Source organism: Scyliorhinus torazame, chromosome 25 (genome assembly GCF_047496885.1).
Source record: "Scyliorhinus torazame isolate Kashiwa2021f chromosome 25, sScyTor2.1, whole genome shotgun sequence".
NCBI lineage: Eukaryota > Metazoa > Chordata > Chondrichthyes > Carcharhiniformes > Scyliorhinidae > Scyliorhinus > Scyliorhinus torazame.
The window spans coordinates 23,918,606-23,941,726 of NC_092731.1; the positions used below are offsets into that span (position 1 = coordinate 23,918,606).

General features: G+C 49.5%; 1 protein-coding gene across 2 annotated transcripts in view; it reads right to left on the reverse strand.

Annotated features, from left to right (window-relative positions):
* The window catches only part of LOC140402426 (RAC-beta serine/threonine-protein kinase), a 127,738-nt gene that overhangs the window by 20,878 nt on the left and 83,739 nt on the right, over positions 1-23,121 (reverse strand). The window contains exons 3-7 of one of the 2 annotated variants that reach the window (XM_072490197.1): positions 19,640-19,768; positions 17,577-17,688; positions 9,554-9,707; positions 8,870-9,001; positions 7,893-7,958 (exon numbers count right to left, since the gene is read on the reverse strand). In XM_072490197.1, coding sequence (XP_072346298.1) covers positions 7,893-7,958; positions 8,870-9,001; positions 9,554-9,707; positions 17,577-17,688; positions 19,640-19,768 — 593 coding nt within the window. The remainder of the gene's footprint in view (positions 1-7,892; positions 7,959-8,869; positions 9,002-9,553; positions 9,708-17,576; positions 17,689-19,639; positions 19,769-23,121) is intronic. The other variant, XM_072490198.1, reaches the window with a different exon arrangement.

A 23,121-nucleotide genomic window follows, 5' to 3' on the forward strand; every position in this document is an offset into this window, starting at 1 on the left:
ATTATCCATTTTTTTGTGATTTTGGTCGAAGGATAAGTATTGGCGAGGAGACCAGGGCTAACTCTCCCGGTCTTCTTCGGAACAGTGCCGTGGGATCTTTCCATCCACTGGGGGCGGGGAGGGGGATTGGTTTAATGGCTCTCCGGAATAGGGTACCTGCAACAATGCAGCATTCCGTCAATACTGCACCCAGATTGTTAACGTTCTGACCCTGGAACAGGACTTAAATCCGCAACCTTCTGACTAAGGGGCAAAGGTGCCACCCACCAGGCCATAGCTGAAAACAGTACAGGTCAAAAACAGCAGCAGTTTATGTATATATGGTAGTTTAAAAGACACTTGAGACACCCCACATTATAGGTTTGTTAGCAAAGCAGAAGCCCTTGGGGCTGTGGCAGTGTGGATGGGAAACTAACTCCGAGACATAGCCAAGAATAGTGGGGAATGATCGATTTTTGGGCTGGAGACGAGGATACTTTGGTGTCTCCAGTGTTGGGACCACCGCGCCTTTTAACACAACCCAGACCTGGGTAGATTCAAATACATAACTGCACCGTTTGATATCAACGCAGGAACTGCAGTGAGAAATGAGGGGACAGTCACTGAAGGTGGTGGCAGGGCAGGTTGAGAGTGTGGTTAATGAGGCTTACAGTATGGTAGGCTTAAGGGCACAGAGCACAAGAGTAAGGGGGTCATGATGAACCAGTCTGGCCTGAGTCGGAGTACTGCGTCTAGTTCCGGGCGGCGGACTTCAGGAAGGATGTGAAGACATTGGAGAGAGTGCAGGAAAGATTCACGAGATTGATTCCAGGAATCAGGAACTTCAGCTATGAAGATAGATTGGAGAAGTTGGGACTATTTTCCTTGGGAGGAAAGAAGGTCGGGAAGAGATTTGAAAGAGCTGTTCAAAATCACAGGGAGGGGGGAGTCTGGACAGAGCAGAGGGAGAAACTGTTCCCACTTGTGGAAGAATCGTGAAAGATGGGGTGGCACGTGGCACAGTGGTTAGCACTGCTGCCTCACTGCCTCGAGGTCTCAGGTTCGATCCCAGCTCTGGGTCACTGTCCGTGTGGAGTTTGCACATTCTCCCTGTGTTTGCATGGGTTTCGCCCCCACAACCCAAAGCTGTAGATTGGCCACACTAAATTGCCCCTTAATTGGAAAAAATGAATTGGATACTCTAAATTTATTTTAAAAAGCATTGTTGCCTCACGGCGCCGAGGACCCGGGTTCGAATCCCGACCCTGGGTCACTGTCCGTGTGGAGTTTGCACATTCTCCCCGTGTTTGCGTGGGTTTCGCCCCCACAACCCAAAGAGGTGCAGGTTAGGTAGATTGGCCGCACTAAATTGCTCCTTAATTGGAGAAAAAAAAATAATTGTATACTCTAAATTTATTTTAAAAAGGAATCGAGAAAGATGGAACAGATTTAAAGTAATTGAAGCAAAAGTGATGAGGAATTCAATTTCCCACAGCAAGTGGTTAGGGTCTGGAATGCTCTGCCTGGGAGCGTGGTGGAGATAGGCCCAATTGGAACCGTAGAAAAGTTACTGCACAGGGGGCCATTCGGCTCATCCGGTTCATGCTAACCCAAGGGTACCCAGGTACCCTTTCTAATGCCACCTTCCTGCACCCGGTCCGTAGCCTTCAAGGAGCAGATCCGGGTAACTTTTTTAAAAGTTTAGGGTCTCTGCCTCCACCACCAACTCGGGCAGCAAATTCCAGGCTCCCACGACCCTCTACGTAAAAAGGTTCTTCCTCATGTCCCCATTACACCTTCTGCCACTTATCTTGAATCTATGTCCCCTGGTTCTAGAATTCTCCATCAAGGGAAACAATTTTGCCCTACCCACTCGATCCCATTATTTTGTACGCCTCAATTAAGTTGAAGCACTCAAAAAGGGATGGGAGGGTTTTCTGAAAAAGAAGAACGTGCGGGGCTATGGGGAGAAGGGCAATAGGTGAATTGCCCATTAGGAGAGGTGCAGACACGATGGGGCAAATGGTTTCCTCCTGCACCGTAACAATTGTGTGACAACAGACTTCAGGATGACAGACAGACTGGCAAAACAGGTAGGCACATGGCAGACACAATTTAATGTAAAGCGGTGTGAAGTGATTCGTGTTGGTAGGAAGAAGAGATAACAAAGATAAACAAAATGGTGCAATTTTAAAGAAGATACAGAAACAGAGAGAGCCTGGTGTTCACATACGGAAATCTTGAAAAGTGGCAGGGCAATTTGAGAAGCCCGTCAAATATAAATGTGGGATCCTGTTCGTCCTGAACAGAGGCACAGAATACAAAAGCAAGGAAGTCCTGCCAAGACATTTTAATCAAACACTGGTTTGGCCTCAACTCGAGTACATGGTCAGTTCTGAGCATCATCACCATCTCGGAAGAATGTCAAGGCCTTTAGAGAGGGCGCAGAGGAGATTTACTAGAATGGGACCAGAGGTGAGGGGGCTTCAGTGATGTGGAGACTCTGGGGTTGCTTTCCTTAGAGGACAGCAGGTTAAGAGGAGGTTCGATAGGTGTCTAAAATCATGAATGACGGTGAATCAAGTAAAGGTTTCTCGTGGCAGGAGGTTTAGTATCCAGAGTACACAAATTTGGGGTAACTGGCTAACGAACGAGGGGGAAGATGGAAATATTTTGAATGCAGCAAGTTACGATGGATCAGGAAGGCACTGTCTGGAACGGCGGTTGAAACAGATTCAATAGTAACTTTGAAAGGGAATAGGACAGATAAGAGGAAAGGCTTCTGAGGCTATAGGGCAAGAATGGGTGCTGAGCTGCCCCCTTGTGCAGGTTAAGGAGAGGTCTTTCCAGCACAAAGAGAAATTAGAAGCTGGGAATAAATGCCGGCCTAGCCATTGACATTCACATCCCCTGAAAGAATAAACAGGCATGGGGTCTTCGCGAGAGAAAAGAGCCTCAAAGTGGAGAATGAAGAGGTCTTGAAAATGATGAACTGGTTCGATTAAAAAACATTTCCAGGCATGAGCGAGGCAGTACAAATAAAAGTCAGCCACAAACAAATAAAGGATTTGGGAAGAGTATCTTTATGCAGAAGAAAAAAGGCTCGTGTTTATGTGTGGCTTTTCACAACTAGACTTCTCAAAGCGCTTTGCAACCAATGTTCACAGAAACTAGAAGCTCATGGTATACGGGATAACATATTGGCACAGGTAGAAGATTGACTGGGTAACAGGAAGCAGTGAGTAGGCATAAATGAGTCCTTTTCAAGTTGACAAGATGCAACGCGTGGTGTACCACAGGGATCAGTCTGGGGGGAATGCCGGAGCTGATGCGGATCCTTAGGGAGTTGGGGATTTCTCCGGGTATAAGCTCAACATGGGGAAGAGCGGGCTGTTCGCGGTGCACCCGGGAGACCAGGAAAGTGGGATTAGTGAGCTTCCGCTAAAAAGGGCAGAAAGAAGTTTTAGATACCTGGGGGTTCAGGTGGTTAGGAGTTGGGGGGCCCTGCATAAGCTCAACTTAACGAGGCTGGTGGAGCAAATGGAGGAGGAGTTCAAAAAGTGGGATATGCTGCCACCCAGGGACCAGTGCTGGGGCCTCAACTGTTTACAATACAATTTATATAGTGGATGAAGGGGAAGTTGTGAAGTGGATATAAGGAGGCGAGAAAAATATACACAAAGGTTAAGTGACTGGCAAATGGAGTATAGTGTGAGAAAATGTGAAACTGCCCAATTAGGCAGGAAGAATAAAAGAGAAGATTATCTAAATGGGGAGAGATTGTAGAGCTCTGGGATGCAGATGGATCTGGATGTCTGAGTGCATGAATCGGAAAAGGTTAATATACAGGTACAGCAAGCAATTAGCAAAGCTAACAACGTTATAATTTGAGAGGGGAATTGAATACAAAGGTAGGGAGGTTATGCTTCAGTTTTAGAGGATGCCAATGCGTTGGAAGCATTTCGAAGAGAGTTTACTAGACTAACACCCAAATGGACAGGTTGTCTTATAAAGGAAAAGGTGGACAGGCTAGGCTTATTTCCTAGTTTAGAAGAGTGAGAGGTGACTTGATTGAAACACGAGATCCTGAGGGGTCTTATTACGATCTCGGACCACACTCCAACAGTGGCTAGGATACTGGACAGAAACCCCAATGTTTTGTAAGACTGAGAGGAAAGGATACCTCACGCCAGGAGCTATGTCAATAAAAATAGGGACATGGTATATTCAAACATTATTACTAATATAGCTTAAAATGACCCCTTAAATAATGCCAATCAATACAGCGAATACACTGGTACTTAACTGCTATCTTTATTCACATTCAAACATAAAAACCATTTGGCTCTCAATCCACTTTCAAATGCAATTAGCGCTCAGGAATACCTGCTTTACAGAGATGTATGGATACTCCACTTTTGAGAGCGATCTCTTGACACTGCTTTAAAGAAAAGACCTGAATCCTGTCAGAACCAAGCAGAAACTCTGGCTATATTTCTTCAGAAGCTACATCTCAGCTTGCTTCAGCTCATCTTGCAATCAGAACTACTTGGAAAGAAGCTGCTAATCTGTCTACAGACATAACTTTTAACTGAATTGCAGTGGGAGTAGAATCTGGACTTCTGCTTGCATCGCCACTAAAACTGTGTTCCTGCAAAATGCCTGTTACCGCAGTTCCCCCCATTAATTACAGCATCTTACCAAGCGGAGATCATTAACTCCACAGGGAACCCCCATAATCCAAACAAAACTCCACTCGTCCAAGCTTTTTACAGTGCCTTAATTGCACCCCTGGCTCCCAAAACCTTTAAAACCAGGATTCTTTAGAAACACTTCTGCAGGAGTCTTACACACAGATTTTTAACCTTATTGCACCAAATACCTACGATTTATCTGAAATTCCTACAATTTATCTGAAATTCCTACACTCATCACAGTCTTGACAGGGTGGATGTGGAGAGGATGTTTCCGCTTGTGGGAGACCGTAGAACTCTGGGTCACTCATTTAACATGGGGATGAGTCAAAATTCTATCTCTCAGAGTGTCGCGAGTCTTTGGAATTCTTCTTGAATAGGTGGTGGAAGCAGAGTCTTTGAATACTTTTAAGGCAGAGAAGGATAGTTCCTTTGTAAGCGGTGGGGGGGGCTGACAGATTATTGGGGGTAGATGAGGTGCAGATTTGTGGTTATCAGATCAGCTGACAGAACAGGCTCGAGGGGCCGAAAGTCCTATTCCTTGTTCGTAAGTACCTTTTAAAGTGTGGCCACTCCCGTATTTTTTTTTTTTTTTTTAGAATTTACAGTGCAGAAAGAGGCCATTCGGCCCATCGAGTCTGCACCGGCTCTTGGAAAGAGCACCCTACCCAAGGTCCACACCTCCACCCTATCCCCATAACCCAGTAACCCCACCCTACACTAAGGGCAATTTTGGACACTATGGGCAATTTAGCATTGCCAATCCACCTAACCCGCACGTCTTTGGACTGTGGGAGGAAACCGGAGCACCCGGAGGAAACCCACGCACACACGGGGAGGATTGTAGGAAACGATGCAGCCAATTTGCGCACAGCACGCTAACAACACTATGATAATGACCAGATTATCTATTTCTGGGACGTAGATTGAAAGACAGGGCAAGGGGGGGCATCTCACTTGTTCTTCTTTGAAATAGTGCCAAGGGTCTTTTACAGAGACCTGAAAAGACAGACCTTGGTTTAACATCTTGTTCAAACGATAGCCCCTCTGACAGTGCAGCACCCACACTGGAGTGTCAGTCTTGACTTGTGTGGTCAAGACCTGTAGTGGGACTTGAACCCAGAATCTTGTGACACAGAGGCGAGAGTGCTAACAATTGAAACGTGATAGGGCGGGGGAGTGGGCCTAGGTCGGGTGCTCTTTCAGAGGGCCTGTGTAGCTTTGATGGGCTGAATGGCCTCCTTCTGCACTGTAGGGATCTATGATTCTATGCCCTCTGGTTGTGGGAGATCCACCTGCATCAGCAGCGAGGCCGAGGTGAGGTGTGAATCACATTATATTTAATTTAATGCCGTCTTTGAGAGGTGAAAGATCCTTTGACGTAGTTTGCACAGGCTGAAGAGCTTCATACATGCTCCTGCCATCTGGAAAGGAACGCAGAGTCAGGATTTCTCCGTAAATCCCAGAAAATGCGGCGCAAGGAGCAGGCTGCGTCTGCAATAAGCAGAAACCACCAACCGCACGGGTTGGACAAGTGTCTTCACTCCTGAAAGCACCAATTCTCTCTGTGGTGCAGCGCCACAGGCAAGGGGGAACCCCCCGCCCCCCCCCACACAAATCTGCATTTCTATCGTGTCTTTTGAGATCTCTGAGGCTCAGGGAGTTGAGAGCAATTTATTAGCATGGATAGAGGATTAATTAACAGACAGGAAGCAGAGAGTAGGGATAAACGGGGCACATTTGCTCGACAGGTTATGACTAGGAGTTCCGCAAGGATTAGCGCTGGGTCTCAGCTATTTATAATCTACATTGATGATTTAGAGGAAGAGACGAAGATCACTATAACCGAGCTTGCTGACATTAGAAAACTAGGTGGGAGTGTAAGCTAGGAGGAAGACGCAAAGAAGCTGCCAAGAGGTATAGACAGGTTGAGTGGGAAACAAGCTGACAGATGGGGTGTCATGTGGGGGAAGTGTGAGAGTAGAGGTGGAGAATTTTTTTTCCCCCGAAAAAGGTGCAAAACTTGTAAATGTTGATGTTCAGAGGAACCCTAGGGTGTGCTTGTACAAGGAACACAGAAATGCATATGCAGATACAGCAAGCAATTTGGCTGGCAAATGGTACGTTCGCCTTTACTGCCAGGTGATAGAAGAATAAAGAGGTCTTGCTACAACTGTACAGGACTTTGGTGAGAGCAACCCCAAGCTCTCTGGGTTGCAGATGCCCCGTTGCTGATTAAATTCAAGGCCGGCGTAGACAGACGTTTGGTCTCTCAGGGAATGAAGGGATATGGGGCGCGGGCATGGCAGTGGAGTTAAGGCCAATGATCAACCACCATCGTATTGGACGGCGGAGAGGGGCATTATGGTCTACTCCTGCTCTTGCTTTTTTCACGTTACAACATTTCAAAGCACCCTACGACTGATGAACCAGGCATTTGCACACTGGAAGCTCCTCCAATTAGCAACATCAAACAACAGGTAGCCTGCTAGTTTTTTTTGAAGGGATGTTGGTTCAGGGATAAATATTGGCCTGGCTTCATGGTGAATTTACCACGCTTCGGTCTGCAATGGTGCAATGAGATAGCACCTCCGACAGTGAAGCACTCCCCTCTGTACTGCACTGGGAGAATCAGTCTGGATTCTGTGTTGAGGTTTCAGATGCAGGACTTAAACCCACATCGCCTGACTCAGGAAATGAGAGCGTTCTCTCCGTTGAGCCATGAGTGACGTGCCTCTCACAACCTGCCAAAGCCGCCATTGTTCCTGTGTTTAGGCATCGAGGGTAAACGGGTTGTTTGACTCACTGGGGGGGATTAGAAAAATCCGGCTGACATTTTGTCTCTGCCCCTGGCCCAATCCACCTTCGGTCTGAGCTCAGACCGAGGGGGAGACGTTAGGGAGCTCTGCTTAGGACAGAGTAGCTACACACATCAACCACGCCCTTGTCGGGGCGGGGCGGGGGGGGGGGGGGGGGAAGAGACGCTTCCCCCTTTACCAGTCGTGACTAAATAAACATCTACTTACTGAAAACAAACAGCGCAAAGCAGGAAAAAAAAATAAAACATCCCATCACATGGGAGCTGCTATTACTGTAAATACCACTGCCCTGGTGTCAAGTACATATTTTCAGATAAACAGACAGCCACACAGGATATATCTCCACCCAGGAGAGTATAGATTAAACCAAGCTCAATCCAGTGTATGTTTCAGCACTTACTGTTAAAAATGGATGTCGCGTATTTTGTAACACCCTGCTCTCAGTAACAGTGTGAGCGACTTCATCCTATATTAATCAAAAACAGGCGTCAATGTTTATGTACAGTTCTTATTTTATCACGAAGGCACCAACTCTCACGGGTACACGAATTGCAGACACACCGACTCCAGGTGAAAGGGCAGTGGAAGCAGATCAGACTGCTTTCGAAAGGGGACTGCTCAAACTCTTGGAAGGAGGAACATCGGCAGGGCAGGGGCAAAAGGGGTAGAGGGCTAATTGGACAGCACCAGCAGCATGGGCCAAATGGCCTCACACGCCATGCTGGATCGATTGTACAGTGGACGCCAATTCCGTGACGGTGGCAAAGCACCAACAAGTGAAGGAAGTCAACTTGACGGCGGGCCGACTGTTCTTCGCATAAATCATGCGGGGGCGATAAAGATACGTTTTTCAAAAGTAAAAAGATATTGGGTGGGATTTTCCAGCCCCTCCCCCGCAGTGGAGGCACCTTGCCATTGGCTGATGCCGGTATCTTCCGCTCCCGGCGAAGTATAAGCGGTTTGCTTCCCACCACCGGGAAGGGCGGGAAAATCCCACCCATTGGACGGGATTGGACAGAGTCAAGAAGCAGCCAATAGTGTGCGGAAGAGACTGTCCATTCTCCTCAGATTGGCAGAAGGAGGCGGGGCATGACCAAGATGGACACGTCTGGTGGCCAATGGAATGGGTGAGTGCGGGACAATGGGATCGGAAAGTCATGTGACCACCCTTTCGGGAATCGTTGCCTGATCAGAATCGTCAACCCTAGTTTGGTGTGGGGGTCAATGGAAGGAGATATAAAGGAGAGCAGTGGGTTTAAGAGAAATGTCAGACCGTGCGGCCTGTATGGGTGTGGAGTGTCGCGGAACACTGACAAGACGGTGACCGAAACGGGCAACGCTTTCTTCACCAAATGAATCTCAAAAGCAAGTACTCACTTTCGCAATAATTACTTCTTTCCGTAGAATTTTCATGGCATAATACCGTCCCGTGGCCTTCTCCTTAACCAGGATAACTTTCCCAAAGGTGCCCTTCCCCAGTAACTTCAAATAGTCAAAATCGTTCATCGTCTGGAATCAGAAATGGACAGCAGCTGACTTAGTCATGGCACTTGTTTATTTGGATGCAATGAGACTGAGGATTAGATCAGACACAACGCGGGCCTGGGTCAGAAAACTCAAACGGGCAACGCTCCATTTAGCCAAAGTTAAACCACCCCGCCATTCGCTGGCATCACTGGAAGCTGCGCTGCAATCTCCGTGGAACTCAATCGCGACAGAGGGGCGCTGTTGGACACGTTGGCACACGGCGCAACTGAATAACATGGGCACGTGATCTGGGCGAGCATGACCCAGTTCAGCCGAGGTTACGAAGTGGATCCTGTTCAGGCATTCCTGCAGCCAGCACCGGGAGAACCACCACTTAATGGGAAATTCAATCCTTAAAACTAATTCAGGTCTGAATTTCGAAATCTGATTGCGTGCCTTGATCTGAAAGTGGGGCTGGGGGAGGGGGGTGGGTCCCAGCATGAGGGCTCACCTCTGGGGTTGTGGGGGGGGGGGGGGCATCAGATGCCCAATCCCACTGGGTTGCCGTATTCCTAAATAAGCCCTCATACTAACCACTTTATTCCTGGACTTCAAAATGGACACCTCCATCTCCTCCAATCCCGAGCTGTCACTGGGAGAGCCACACTTGACGTCCATGGCGTCATCTCCCGGTTCCTGGTGCTTTAAGCTGTTTGCCACAGTCTGGATGGCTCTTGTCCATTCCTCTCTAGAAACACAGCGGTTATGCAGAATGATTATGCAGGGTACAGTGACAGCAGTCCCTTTGTAGCCGGAACCTACCTCATTTCTCCCCCACAATTGAACAACCGACTGAATCGTGGCCTCACAAGTGAAATTGGTTCGGCCCAGAGCAGCATTGCAACCCCCCCGTCCACCATTGGTTCAGCCCAGCCACCATTTAAAGAGTTTGATCTGGTCAGCAAATGGACTTCTATTCAGCTGGACCCTTCGTGCTGTTCCTTGACAAAACAAAGGAACTATTTCAAATTGACATCGCGCTGGAAGAAACATAGGTCTAGATTTTATTTTTTTTAAACTGCGCTTTGTTCCTTGTCTCTCGTACAGTTAGCTATGTGTAAGCTCACAAAGGGTAGTGGGAATCTGGAGCTCCACCCGCATCACCCACAGCCGGTTGAGGCTGGGATGAGTTTGGCCAATTTGAAAGGTCAAAACTAAGAGCGTCTGGTTTTTGTACGGCGAGGATATAAGTGGCGTTAAGATATAGGTCAGCCATGATCCAACGGAATGGTGAAACAGGCTTGAGGGACTGAATGGCATCCTCCCGTTCCTGTGGGCCGCTCCACGTCAAAACTTCACGGAAACCGGGTGCTCTGTTAAGAACTGTCTGTGTGGAGTTTGCACTTTCTCCCCGTGACTGCCGTGGTTTCCTCCGGGTGCTCTGATTTCCACTCCAGAAATGTGCAGGTTAGGTGGGGTTACTGCGATAGGGTGGGGGAGTGGGCCTGGGTAGGGTGCTCTTTCATAGATTATCATAGAATTTACAGTGCAGAAGGAGGCCATTCGGCCCATCGAGTCTGCACCGGCTTTTGGAAAGAGCACCCAACCCAAGGTCAACACCTCCACCCTATCCCCATAACGCCACCCAACACTAAGGGCAATTTTGGATACTAAGGGCAATTTATCATGGCCAATCCACCTAACCTGCACATCTTTGGACTGTGGGAGGAAACCGGAGCACCCGGAGGAAACCCACGCAGACATGGGGAGGATGTGCAGACTCCGCACAGCCAGTGACCCAAGCCGGAGGGTCGATATAGACCCAATGGGCCGAATGGCCTCCTCCTGCATTGTAGGGACTCTAAGGTTCAAAGCAGGGTTCTCTGTTATCGAGGCTGGCAGCAATTGGTATGAACTTATGTACTTGCATGCCCACATTCCCACGCAAGCCCATGGTCACCATCCCCACGTCTATCGTTGTCCTTAGCTCACCTTGTGCGGTCCCAAAGAGGAAACCATTAAATCAACACAATGCATCCCTAAGGAGCACAACTGACGACCGGGTTAGGTCGTTCTAAATGTGAGCTGAAGTAGGTCATCAGAAAATTTACCTTCAAATCGGTGGCTTTGTCTGCAAAATGGTAAAGGATATGAAAGCCGTCGCTAAGGAAAGCAAATTCCATTTGCTTGTCGCAATGAGGTTCAGAGGTGAACTACTGCTACAAGATTCATACTGCTTTCTTGGCCTCTGGCGCCTGGTTGAAATGTGCTTTCACTAGTGTGTGTGTGTGTGTGTGTGTAGAACAGAGTGTGTGTGCGCGTAACAGTGTGTGTGTGTGTAGAACAGAGCATGTGTGTGCGTGTGCAGAACAGGGTGTGTGCGTGTGTAGAACAGAGCGTGTGTGCGTGTGTATAGAACAGAGTGTGTGTGCAGAACAGAGTGCGTGCGTGTAGAACAGTGTGTGTGCGTGTAGAACAGTGTGTGTGCGTGTAGAACAGTGTATGCACGTGTAGAACAGTGTGTGCGCGTGTAGAACAGTGTGTGTGTAACAGAGTGTGTGTGTGTGTAGAACAGAGCGTGTGTGCATGCGTGTAGAACAGAGTGTGTGCGTGTAGAACAGAGTGTGCGCGTGTAGAACAGTGTGCGCGTGTAGAACAGAGTGTGCGCGTGTAGAACAGAGTGTGCGCGTGTAGAACAGAGTGTGCGCGTGTAGAACAGAGTGTGCGCGTGTAGAACAGAGTGTGCGCGTGTAGAACAGAGTGTGCGCGTGTAGAACAGAGTGTGCGCGTGTAGAACAGAGTGTGCGCGTGTAGAACAGAGTGTGCGCGTGTAGAACAGAGGGTGCGCGTGTAGAACAGAGGGTGCGCGTGTAGAACAGAGGGTGCGCGTGTAGAACAGAGGGTGCGCGTGTAGAACAGAAGGTGCGCGTGTAGAACAGAGGGTGCGCGTGTAGAACAGAGGGTGCGCGTGTAGAACAGAGGGTGCGCGTGTAGAACAGAGTGTGCGCGTGTAGAACAGAGTGTGTGTAACAGAATGTGTGTGTGTGTGCGCGCGTGTGTGTAGAACAGGGCGTGTGTGTGCGTGTGTAGAACAGGGCGTGTGTGTGCGTGTGTAGAACAGGGCGTGGGTGTGCGTGTGTAGAACAGGGCGTGGGTGTGCGTGTGTAGAACAGGGCGTGTGTGTGCGTGTGTAGAACAGGGCGTGTGTGTGCGTGTGTAGAACAGAGAGTGTGCGCAGAACAGAGTGTGTGCGCAGAACAGAGTGTGTGCGCAGAACAGAGTGTGTGCGCAGAACAGAGTGTGTGCGCAGAACAGAGTGTGTGCGCAGAACAGAGTGTGTGCGCAGAACAGAGTGTGCGCGCAGAACAGTGTGTGCGCGCAGAACAGAGTGTGCGCGCAGAACAGAGTGTGCGCGCAGAACAGAGTGTGCGCGCAGAACAGAGTGTGTGCGCAGAACAGTGTGCGCGCGCAGAACAGAGTGTGTGCGCAGAACAGAGTGTGCGCGCAGAACAGTGTGTGCGCGCAGAACAGAGTGTGCGCGCAGAACAGAGTGTGCGCGCAGAACAGAGTGTGCGCGCAGAACAGAGTGTGTGCGCAGAACAGTGTGCGCGCGCAGAACAGTGTGTGCGCAGAACAGTGTGTGCGCAGAACAGTGTGTGCGCAGAACAGTGTGTGCGCGCAGAACAGTGTGTGCGCGCAGAACAGTGTGTGCGCGCAGAACAGTGTGCGCGCGTGTAGAACAGAGTGTGCGCGCGTGTAGAACAGAGTGTGCGCGCGTGTAGAACAGAGTGTGCGCGCGTGTAGAACAGAGTGTGCGCGCGTGTAGAACAGAGTGTGCGCGCGTGTAGAACAGAGTGTGCGCGCGTGTAGAACAGAGTGTGCGCGCGTGTAGAACAGAGTGTGCGCGCGTGTAGAACAGAGTGTGCGCGCGTGTAGAACAGAGTGTGCGCGCGTGTAGAACAGAGTGTGCGCGCGTGTAGAACAGAGTGTGTGCGCGTGTAGAACAGTGTGTGTGCGCGTTTAGAACAGAGTGTGTGCGCGTGTAGAACAGAGTGAGTGCGCGTGTAGAACAGAGTGTGTGCGCGTGTAGAACAGAGTGTGTGCGCGTGTAGAACAGAGTGTGTGCGCGTGTAGAACAGAGTGTGTGCGCGTGTAGAACAGAGTGCGTGCGCGTGTAGAACAGAGTGCGTGCGCGTGTAGAACAGAGTGCGTGCGCGTGTAGAACAGAGTGCGTGCGCGTGTAGAACAGAGTGCGTGCGCGTGCAGAACAGAGTGCGTGCGCGTGCAGAACAGAGTGCGTGTGCAGAACAGAGTGCGTGTGCAGAACAGAGTGCGTGTGCAGAAGAGTGCGTGTGCAGAACAGAGTGCGTGTGCAGAACAGAGTGCGTGTGCAGAACAGAGTGTGTGTGCAGAACAGAGTGCGTGTGCAGAACAGTGTGTGTGTAGAACAGTGTGTGTGTAGAACAGTGTGTGTGTGTGTGTGTAGAACAGTCTGTGTGTGTGTGTGTGTGTAGAACAGTGCGTGTGTGTGTGTGTAGAACAGTGTGTGTGTGTGTGTGTGTGTGTGTGTGTAGAACAGTGTGTGTGTGTGTGCAGAACAGTGTGTGTGTGCAGAAGAGTGTGTGTGCAGAAGAGTGTGTGTGTGCAGAAGAGTGTGTGTGTGCAGAAGAGTGTGTGTGCGTGTGTGTAGAACAGTGTGTGTGTGTAGAACAGTGTGTGTGTGTGTAGAACAGTGTGTGTGTGTGTGTGTAGAACAGCGTGTGTGTAGAACAGTGTGTGTAGAACAGTGTGTGTGTGTGTAGAACAGTGTGTGTGTAGAACAGTGTGTGTGTGTGTAGAACAGTGTGTGTGTGTGTGTGTAGAACAGCGTGTGTGTAGAACAGTGTGTGTAGAACAGTGTGTGTGTGTGTAGAACAGTGTGTGTGTGTGTGTGTGTGTGTAGAACAGCGTGTGTGTAGAACAGTGTGTGTAGAACAGTGTGTGTGTGTGTAGAACAGTGTGTGTGTAGAACAGTGTGTGTGTGTAGAACAGTGTGTGTGTGTGTAGAACAGTGTGTGTGTGTGTGTGTGTAGAACAGCGTGTGTGTAGAACAGTGTGTGTAGCACAGTGTGTGTGTGTGTAGAACAGTGTGTGTGTGTGTGTGTGTAGAACAGTGTGTGTGTAGAACAGTGTGTGTGTAGAACAGTGTGTGTGTAGAACAGTGTGTGTGTAGAACAGTGTGTGTGTGTGTGCAGAAGAGTGTATGTGTGTGTCTGTAGAACAGTGTGTGTGTGTGTAGAACAGTGTGTGTGTAGAACAGTGCGTGTGTAGAACAGTGCGTGTGTAGAACAGTGCGTGTGTGTGCAGAAGAGTGTATGTGTGTGTGTGTGTAGAACAGTGTGTGTGTGTGTGTAGAACAGTGCGTGTGTGTGTGTATGTGTAGAACAGTGTGTGTGTAGAACAGTGCGTGTGTGTGTGTGTGTGTGTGTAGAACAGTGTGTGTGTAGAACAGTGTGTGTGTGTGTGTGTGTAGAACAGTATGTGTGTGTGTGTAGAACAGTGTGTGTGTGTGTAGAACAGTGTGTGTGTGTGTGTGTGTGTGTGTAGAACAGTGTGTGTGTGTAGAACAGTGTGTGTGTAGAACAGTGCGTGTGTGTGTAGAACAGTGTGTGTGTAGAAGTGTGTGTGTGTGTGTGTGTGTAGAACAGTGTGTGTGTGTGTGTGTGTAGAACAGTGTGTGTGTAGAACAGTGTGTGTGTAGAACAGTGTGTGTGTACAAGTGTGTGTGTGTGTGTGCAGAAGAGTGTGTGCAGAAGAGTGTGTGTGTGTGTGTGTGTGTGCAGAAGAGTGTGTGTGTGTGAGTGTGTGTGTGTGTGTAGAAGTGTGTGTGTAGAACAGTGCGTGTGTGTGTAGAAGTGTGTGTGTGTGTGTGTGTGTGTGTAGAACAGTGCGTGTGTGTGTAGAACAGTGTGTGTGTGTGTGTAGAACAGTGTGTGTGTGTGTAGAACAGTGTGTGTGTGTGTAGAACAGTGTGTGTGCAGAAGAGTGTGTGTGTGTGTAGGACAGAATGTGTGTGTAGAACAGAGTGTGTGTGTGCGTGTGTGTGTGTGGGGGGGGGGGGCGTTTGTAGAACAGTGTGTGTGTGTGTGGTCCATTGCGCCAAAGGCGAGCAGTAGTTTACTGGGATGAGCAGGGAAGTATGAACCCAGCTGCCCACCAGACGTCTCTGCACACGGTGCTTCTGCCCCTTCCTGCTGCACAGCAGACTGTCCGATTACAGATAAAGCACCTTCACTCATACCCGGGATAAAGATTGGGCAGTTCCCATCGCTTTGGTCTTTGCGTTAGAGTATCACTGGCAAGTCCAGCATTTATTACCCATCCCGGATTGCCCTGGAGCAGGCGATGACGAGCCACCTGCAGCTGCCTGCCTTGCTCGGCCATTTCAGGGTGCGGTTCAAGTCAACCACATTGTGCGAGTCCACCACATTGCTGAGGGTCTGGAATCATGTGCAAGCTAAACCAAGTAAGGATGGTGCATTTCCTTATGGAAAATAGGAGCAGGAGGAGGCTATTGAGCCCTTTTGAGCCTGCTCAGCCATTCATTATGATCATGGCTGATCAGCCAACTCAATAGCATAATCCCGTTTACCTCCCCCATATCCTTTGATCCCCCCCCCCCCCCAAAGTGCTTTATCTAACTGCTTCTTGAAAACATACAAAGTTTTGGCTTCAATTACTTTGTGGTAATGAATTCCACAGGCCGACCACTCTTTGGGTGAAAAACTTTCTCCTCATCTCTGTCCTAAAGAGACTGTCATCTCCTGTCTACCCAGTATCCTCAGACTGTGACCCCCTGGGCCTGGACACCCCCCACTATCAGGAACATCCTTCCTGCATCTACTCTGTCTCGTCCTGTTAGAACTTCATAGGTTTCCAAGAGGCAGGAGCAAGAGTAGGCCCCGCGGTCCATCGAGCCTGCTTCGCCATTCAATATGATCACTGCTGATCTTAAGGGGCTCCGACTCCATTTTCCCTCGAATCCCTGAGACACCAAAGATCGGCCTATCCCAGTTTTAAATATATTCAATGATGGACCACCCACAGCCCTCGGAGGTAGAGAATTCCAAAGATTCACAAGCCTTTGAGGGAAGAAATTTCTCATCTCAGTCCTAAATGATTGCCCCCTCCCCTTATCCCGAGACTGTGCCCCCGTGGCTTAGATTCCCCGACCAATGGAAACAATCTCTAAAAAGCGTCCACCCCATCAACCACCTTCAGGATTGTGAGATCGCCTCCAATTCACCTGAACCCCAGAGGATACAAGCCCAATTCACCCAGCCTCTCATAGGACAACCCCCTCCTCCCAAGGGACCATTCAGTGAACCTTCGCTGCACTGCCTCCAGCACCAGTCTATCCTTTCCCAAATGTGGAGACCGAAACGGCACGCGGTATTCCCGATGTGGTCCCACCAAACTCCTGTGCAACCGCAGCAAGACTTTATTCCTGTACTCCAATCCTCTTGCAATCGAGGCCAACGCGCCCATTTGCCTTCCTAATCGCTTGCGGCACCTGCATGCCAACTTGCGGCATCCTTTGTGCCATCAGGCCCGAGGCATTTTGAGATTCAACACTTTCAAGCTTCTCACCTTTTAAAAGCTATTTTGCTTTTTTAATCTTATGACCAAAGTGTTTTTACACTTCTGTTAGAATGCTTCATCCACCATCTCTTTGCCCACTCACTTAACCAGTCTTGATCTTTTTGAAGCCTCTGTGTCCTCCTCAGAGCTTACCTTTCCACTTAGTTTGGTATTATCGGCAAAGTTAGACACATGACTGTCTTGTGTCTCTTCATCCAAGTCATTAATATGGGTTGTAAATAGCCGAGGCCCCAGCACTGATCCTTGCGGCACTCCACTATTGACTGGAGAAGCCCCTTCGAGATAGGACATTTTGTGAACCAGGTGGTTTTTTCGGCAGTCTGGTGGCTTTCATGATCATCGTTAACGAGAATAGCGCTTGTTCCAGGTGGCACAGTGGTTAGCACTGCTGCCTCACAGCGCCAGGGGACCCGGGTTCAATTCCGGTCTTGGGCGACTGTGTGGAGTTTGCATGCTCTCGCCGTGTCTGCGTGGGTTTCCTACGGGTGCTCCACCCCCCCACCCCACCCCCCTTAAACAAACACACACACACACTCTAAAAATATGTAGGTTAGGTGGATTGGCCATGCTAAATTGCCCTGTCGTTTCCAAAGATGTGCAGGTTAGGTGGTTTGCCGGCCTACGTAGGATGCTCTTTAAGAAGGTCAGTGCAGACTAGATGGGCCGAATGGCCCCCTTCTGCACAGTAGGAATTCTATGGAAGTGAACATAGGCTCCTTAGAGAATGAGAAATAATAACCAGGAAATGGCAGAGAGGAGGTGAACAAACATTTTTCATCCAATTGAATTTTAAACACTGGGGTGTGAGATTTGAACTCGTGTCTCCAGAACATCAGTCTGGGCCTCGGGATTACGAGTGACGTTGCCCCCAGTGTTTCTGCCCCCTCAAGGGAGAAGAAGCTGTGGGGTCTGGAAGATAGCCATGCTGTGTCCCCGCAATGTTTAAATGCATTCTCCACCCCACCACTGTCCTCACCGCTCATCTGGTGTATCGACATGGAAGGTCCTCTCGATCACCGTTGTCCACTGCAGGCACCGAATGATAAACGTGTTGGGCCTTGGCCGCTCGGTCTTCATTAGCTGACATTCTAATTGAACAGGGAAATACGTTGAGAAGTTACAGATCTGCAGGAAAAGTTTAATATTCCACACAATGCACAGCACAGGAACAAGCCAATCAGCTCAAGCTGGTGCCCCACATCCTACTTCATCTCGTCCTCGCTGTACCCTCCTTCCTTTCCCGTGACTCTCTAGCTTCCTCTTCAATCCATCTACTCTATTTGCCTCAACCAACCCCCGAAAGTCTCCGGGTTTTCCTCGAATTCCCGGCTGGATTTATTACAGGTCTTTGCATTGACGATCTGGTCTGCCCCAGAAGCAGGAGCATCTTAGACTATAAGACATAGGAGTGGAAGTAAGGCCATTCGGCCCATCGAGTCCACTCCACCATTCAATCATGGCTGATCTTCTCTGCGCTTAACCCCCTCCAGGCCCCAGAGAGTTCTGGACACGTTTCCAAGAAAAGAGTTCCAGCCAGTTCAGGCTTCCCTGGCGGCTATAACCGGTTAGTAAAATCCCCTGGCGGTCCCCTGTGCAGAACGGCTCAATGCAGCACAAGATGGCTCATTTACCTGTTGGGGATAATGACTCACCCGTGGCCATTTGGTTATTGAAAGAATCTGACATTAGAACACAAAGAACATATTTGCATTTACATACAACCCTCCACGACCCCAGGACATCTCAAAGCGCTTTGAAGCCAATAAAGTACTTTTGAAGTATAAGGTTGTGCTGTAGCCAAACTGCGCACAAGCACACACATAAGCTGCTAAGAACAGGTTACCTGATCACTGAATAACTTTGGTTTGCCTGTTTTCCAGCTTATGATGCGTGAATTGCCATATTTACAATAACAATACTTCATCAGCTGCACATTGCTTTGGGATACCCAGAGATCTTAACAGGTGCTATAGTAATGCAAATTCTTACCCCACAGAACACGACTTGAAGGGTTTATTTTAAGGAAGCCATTTCCCCAACGTTCCCCGTGTTGCTTATTGCTATGTCAAACATGGTAGCAGAGCCTGAAGCACGATTGGGGGCTGAAATCTTCCCACAAGATCAACAAAGATTTGACATTCACAGGGGTCGAGACCCATCCCTAGCCATACATTGGCTGTGGCAACTCCTTGTGCCATTTATCCTCTTTGTTAAAGGAATGTGGCTAGGATAGCCTTTATTGCCCACCCGCCCCCCCCCCCCCCCCCCCCTGGGGAAGATTCTCACTTCACAAAGTCCAGTAGGTGATTAACCACTGAGAGAAGGGCGATAAGCAGGATGGCGACACAGTGGTACAGTGCTCAGCACTGTTGCCTCACAGCACAAGGAGCCCGGGTTCAACTGCGATCTTGGGTGACTGTGTGGAGTTTGCACGTTCTCCCCATGTCTGCGTGGGTTTCCTCCGGGGGCTCCGGTTTCCTCCCACGGTCCAAAGATTAGCAAGTTGGTTAACCCAGTAACCCTACCCAACCGTTTTTAATCCACCCAACCTGTACATCTTTGGACTGTGGGAGGAAACCGGAGCATCCGGAGAAAACCCACGCACACACTGGGAGAACGTGCAGACTCCGCACAGACAGTGACCCAAGCTGGGAATCGAACCCGGGTCCCCGGGGCTGTGAAGCAACTGTGCTAACCACTGTGCTGCTGTGCCACCCATTTAGCCCCATATCAGGGTGGTTTACGGCTCGGAGTTAAACCTGGGAGCTGATGGTGTTACCGTGGTGTTATCGTGCAACTTGCCTCCCTTGTCCATCCAGACAGTAGAGGTTGCAGGTTGGGGGGGGGTTTGCAACAAAACTCTGGCACGTTGCTCCTATAATACCGTTAAGCTAGAGAGTTTCAGGATTTTGGTCCAAGCAGCCACGAAGGAAGGGTAATATATTGCCAAGTTAGGGTGCATGACTTGGAGGGGAACTGGTGTACATCAGACGTAGGCCCTTCAACCAATGTATCACTGACCCCCCCCCAAAGACTCACCTGCTACAGAGAAGTTGTTTAACGGTGGCAAACCGTGATCTGGGCTCTCCGGCTTCTCTTTGTAGCCAATAAACGAGCCATCTGATTTCAACAGGAAGTACCTGGGCCTCCATGTTTTAATATATTCACCTGCGTGCAACAAAGAGGAAGGTTAAGACAGTATTGATTCGGCTGGGTCAACTGGCCAATGCTGCAGTGGTCCCAGGGAAAATGGTGCATTAGGATTTGGAAAGACGCCACCTCTCCCCAGCCCTCGCTCAACTTAAAACATATCCCCGCACAGCGCAAGGCACCACCGGAAAAATAAAGGGTTAGAGTCCACCTGGACATTCTGGTAAACCATCCGAATGATCAGTCCATTATCCGGAGACTGGCATGGAACATCACAGGGAATGAAAGGCCTCCATCTTGCAGCTCCCCTTGTAAACTCTGGAAGTATGAACACAGCAGACTTGTTCCTGAGATAGGGATGGGCATAATTGATGAAACATAGGAAACAGGAGGGGTAGGCCATTCGGCCCTTCAGGCCTGCACTGCCATTCAACGATTCCCGTTCATTGAGCACAATTGATGAACCAAACCAAGAACCAAAGTGAAAGTCGTCGCCGCTGCTCTGTGTTAGGATCTGGCGAGGGTGCCAGTCGCAGGCAGAGGCAAAGGCAAACTTTGGAGAGAGTTGGAAGGGGGAGGTTTAACACACTTTGCTCAACAGAACTGATTTAAAAAACACAGGTTTCTGATCTTCATGAAGAGAGAATCCGACAGCAAAAGACAGTTAGGCTAAACCTTTACAGATCGCTGGTTGGGTCAAGGCTTGGGAACATGGCGATCACCAGAGTTCTGGAAGGATATCAGCGCTTGCAAATGGGTTGACTGGGAAAGACGGTGGGGGGCATCGCTCTGGGAAGGAGATGTGACTGGGCCAAGGATGGGGAGGCAGTCAGCAGGTTTGCTGCATAGAGCGTCAGACCAGGAATGGTCCCAAGTTAACCACATGACCAGGTCAGTGTGAGTCAACTGAGTGAGACTCGCATCACGCACATCCGATTACAAGGATAGGGCGGCACGGTGGCACAGTGGTTAGCACTGCTGCCTCATAAACCTGGGACCCGGATTCAATTCCAGCCTCAGATGACTGTCTGTGTGTGGGGTTTGCACTTTCTCCCCGTGTCTGCGTGGGTTTCCCCCCACGGTCCAAAGTTTGTGCAGGTTAGGTGGATTGGTCACGCTAAATTGCCCCTTAGTGTCCAAAGATATGCAGGTTAGATGGGATTACGGGGATAGGGCGGTGGTGTGGGCCTAGGATCAGAGGATCAGTGCAGACTCAATGGGCTGAATGGCCTCCTTCTGTACTGTAGGGTTTATATGGCACAACTGCCAATTATCGCCTACACGCGAGTATAGCCCAAACTCATCCTCAATCAGTGCCGTACGCCCAATCCCACCAGTCTGCCTTCGTAATAGTCAAATCATCAATTGATTTGTCACGTGTACCGAGGTACAGTGAAAAGTATTGTTCTGCATACAGTCCAGACAGATCGTTCCATAAATGAAAAAACATAGGACATACGATAAATACATGATACATAGCCATAGAGTGAAGCATACGGAGAATAGTGCTACTCAGCAGAGAAGATGCCTTGAGATCAGTTCAGTTCATAAGATGGTCATTCAGGAGACTGGCCACAGCGGGAAAGAAGCTGTTTTTGAATCTGTTAGTGCGCGTTCTCAGACTTTTGTATCTTCTGCCCGATGGAATATTAATATATTTAGATCAGTGACTGCAACAGCAGGTGTAGAACCATAGGTGTATTCACACAGGAGCGACCAACAACCTGCATTTATGTAGCACCTTCAAAGTAAAACATCCCAAGGCATTTTACAGAAGCGTGATTGCACCAGGAGATATTCAGACAGTTGGCCAAACATTTGGTCAAAGAGGTAGGTTTAAGGGGGAATGCCGGAAGTGATGAGGATTCTCAGGGAGTTTGGGGATTTCTCCGGGTACAAGCTCAATATGGGGAAGAGCGAGTTGTTCGTTGTTCACCCAGGGGACCAGGAGAGGGGGATTGGTGAGCTCCCACTAAAAAGAGCAGAGAGGAATTTCAGGTACCTGGGGGTCCAGGTGGCTAGGAGTTGGGGGGCCCTGCATAAGTTTAACTTCACGAGACTGGTGGAGCAAATGGAGGAGGAGTTTAAGAGGTGGGATGTGCTGCCACTCTCCCTGGCGGGTAGGGTGCAGTCAGTTAAAATGACGGTGCTGCCGAGATTTTTGTACCTGTTCCAGTGCCTCCCCATCCTGATCCCCAAGGCCTTCTTCAGGCGGGTTAATAGGAGCATAACGGGGTTTGTGTGGGCGCAGAAGACCCCGAGGGTGAAAAGGGTGTTCCTGGAGCGGTGCAGGGATGGGGGGATTGGCGCTGCCTAACCTCTTGTGGGGATTATTGGGCCGCCAACATGGCGATGGTGCATAAGTGGGTGATGGAGGGGGATGGGGCGGCACGGAAGAGGCTGGAGACGGCATCCCGTGTGGGCACCAGCCTGGAGGCGCTGGTGACGGCGCCGCTGCCGCTTCCTCCAACGAGGTATACCACGAGCCCGGTGGTGGCGGCTACCCTCAAAATCTGGGGGTAATGGAGACGTCACAGGGGGGAGGTGGGGGCCTTGGTGTGGTCCCCGATTCGGGGGAACCACCGGTTTGTCCCGGGGAGGATGGACGGAGGGTTCCTGAGCTGGCAGAGGGCAGGTATTAGAAGGATGTTTAATAACAGACTCTAAAATCTTACCAATGACCAAAGTCAGACTAACCGGACTATAATTTCCTGTCTTCCCTCCCTTCTTAAACAGCGGTGTCACATTCGCCGCATTCCAGTCCTCTGGGACCCTTCCTGCCTCCAGTGATTCCTGAAAGATCATCACTAATGCCTCCACAATTTCCACAGCTATCTCCACAACCCACCTAACCCGCACATCTTTGGATTATGGGAGGAAACCGGAGCACCAGGAGGAAGCCCACGCAGCCACGGGGAGAAAGTGCAACTCCGCACAGTCAGTCACCCGAGGTCGGAGGCACACCCAGGTCTCTGGTGCTTTGAGGCAGCAGTGCTAACCACTGTGCCGCCCCGCAGCTCTGCTCCCACACAGCCCAGTGTCCCAGCTGTCCCCCATTTACACTCTTTTGATAAACCAATTAAAAAGACACCAAATTAATAAAAGGCAAATTTCCTAAGTGCTTTTTGAAACAATGCCCTCCACTTGTGTATACCAACAACATAATTAGAACACTATTAACACAACGCTGGAAAGAAAACCGGGAGACCGGAGTAAACAACACGGGAGGGATAAACCTCAATAAACAGCGTTCTTTTTAAAGTGATATGTTAAGTTGATAACGCCATTTAAAAAAAAAGGCATGGGTTGCTAAGTGTCACAGAGCACACAAGGTTAAACTTTCATAAATCATTAACATGGATGCAGCTCAA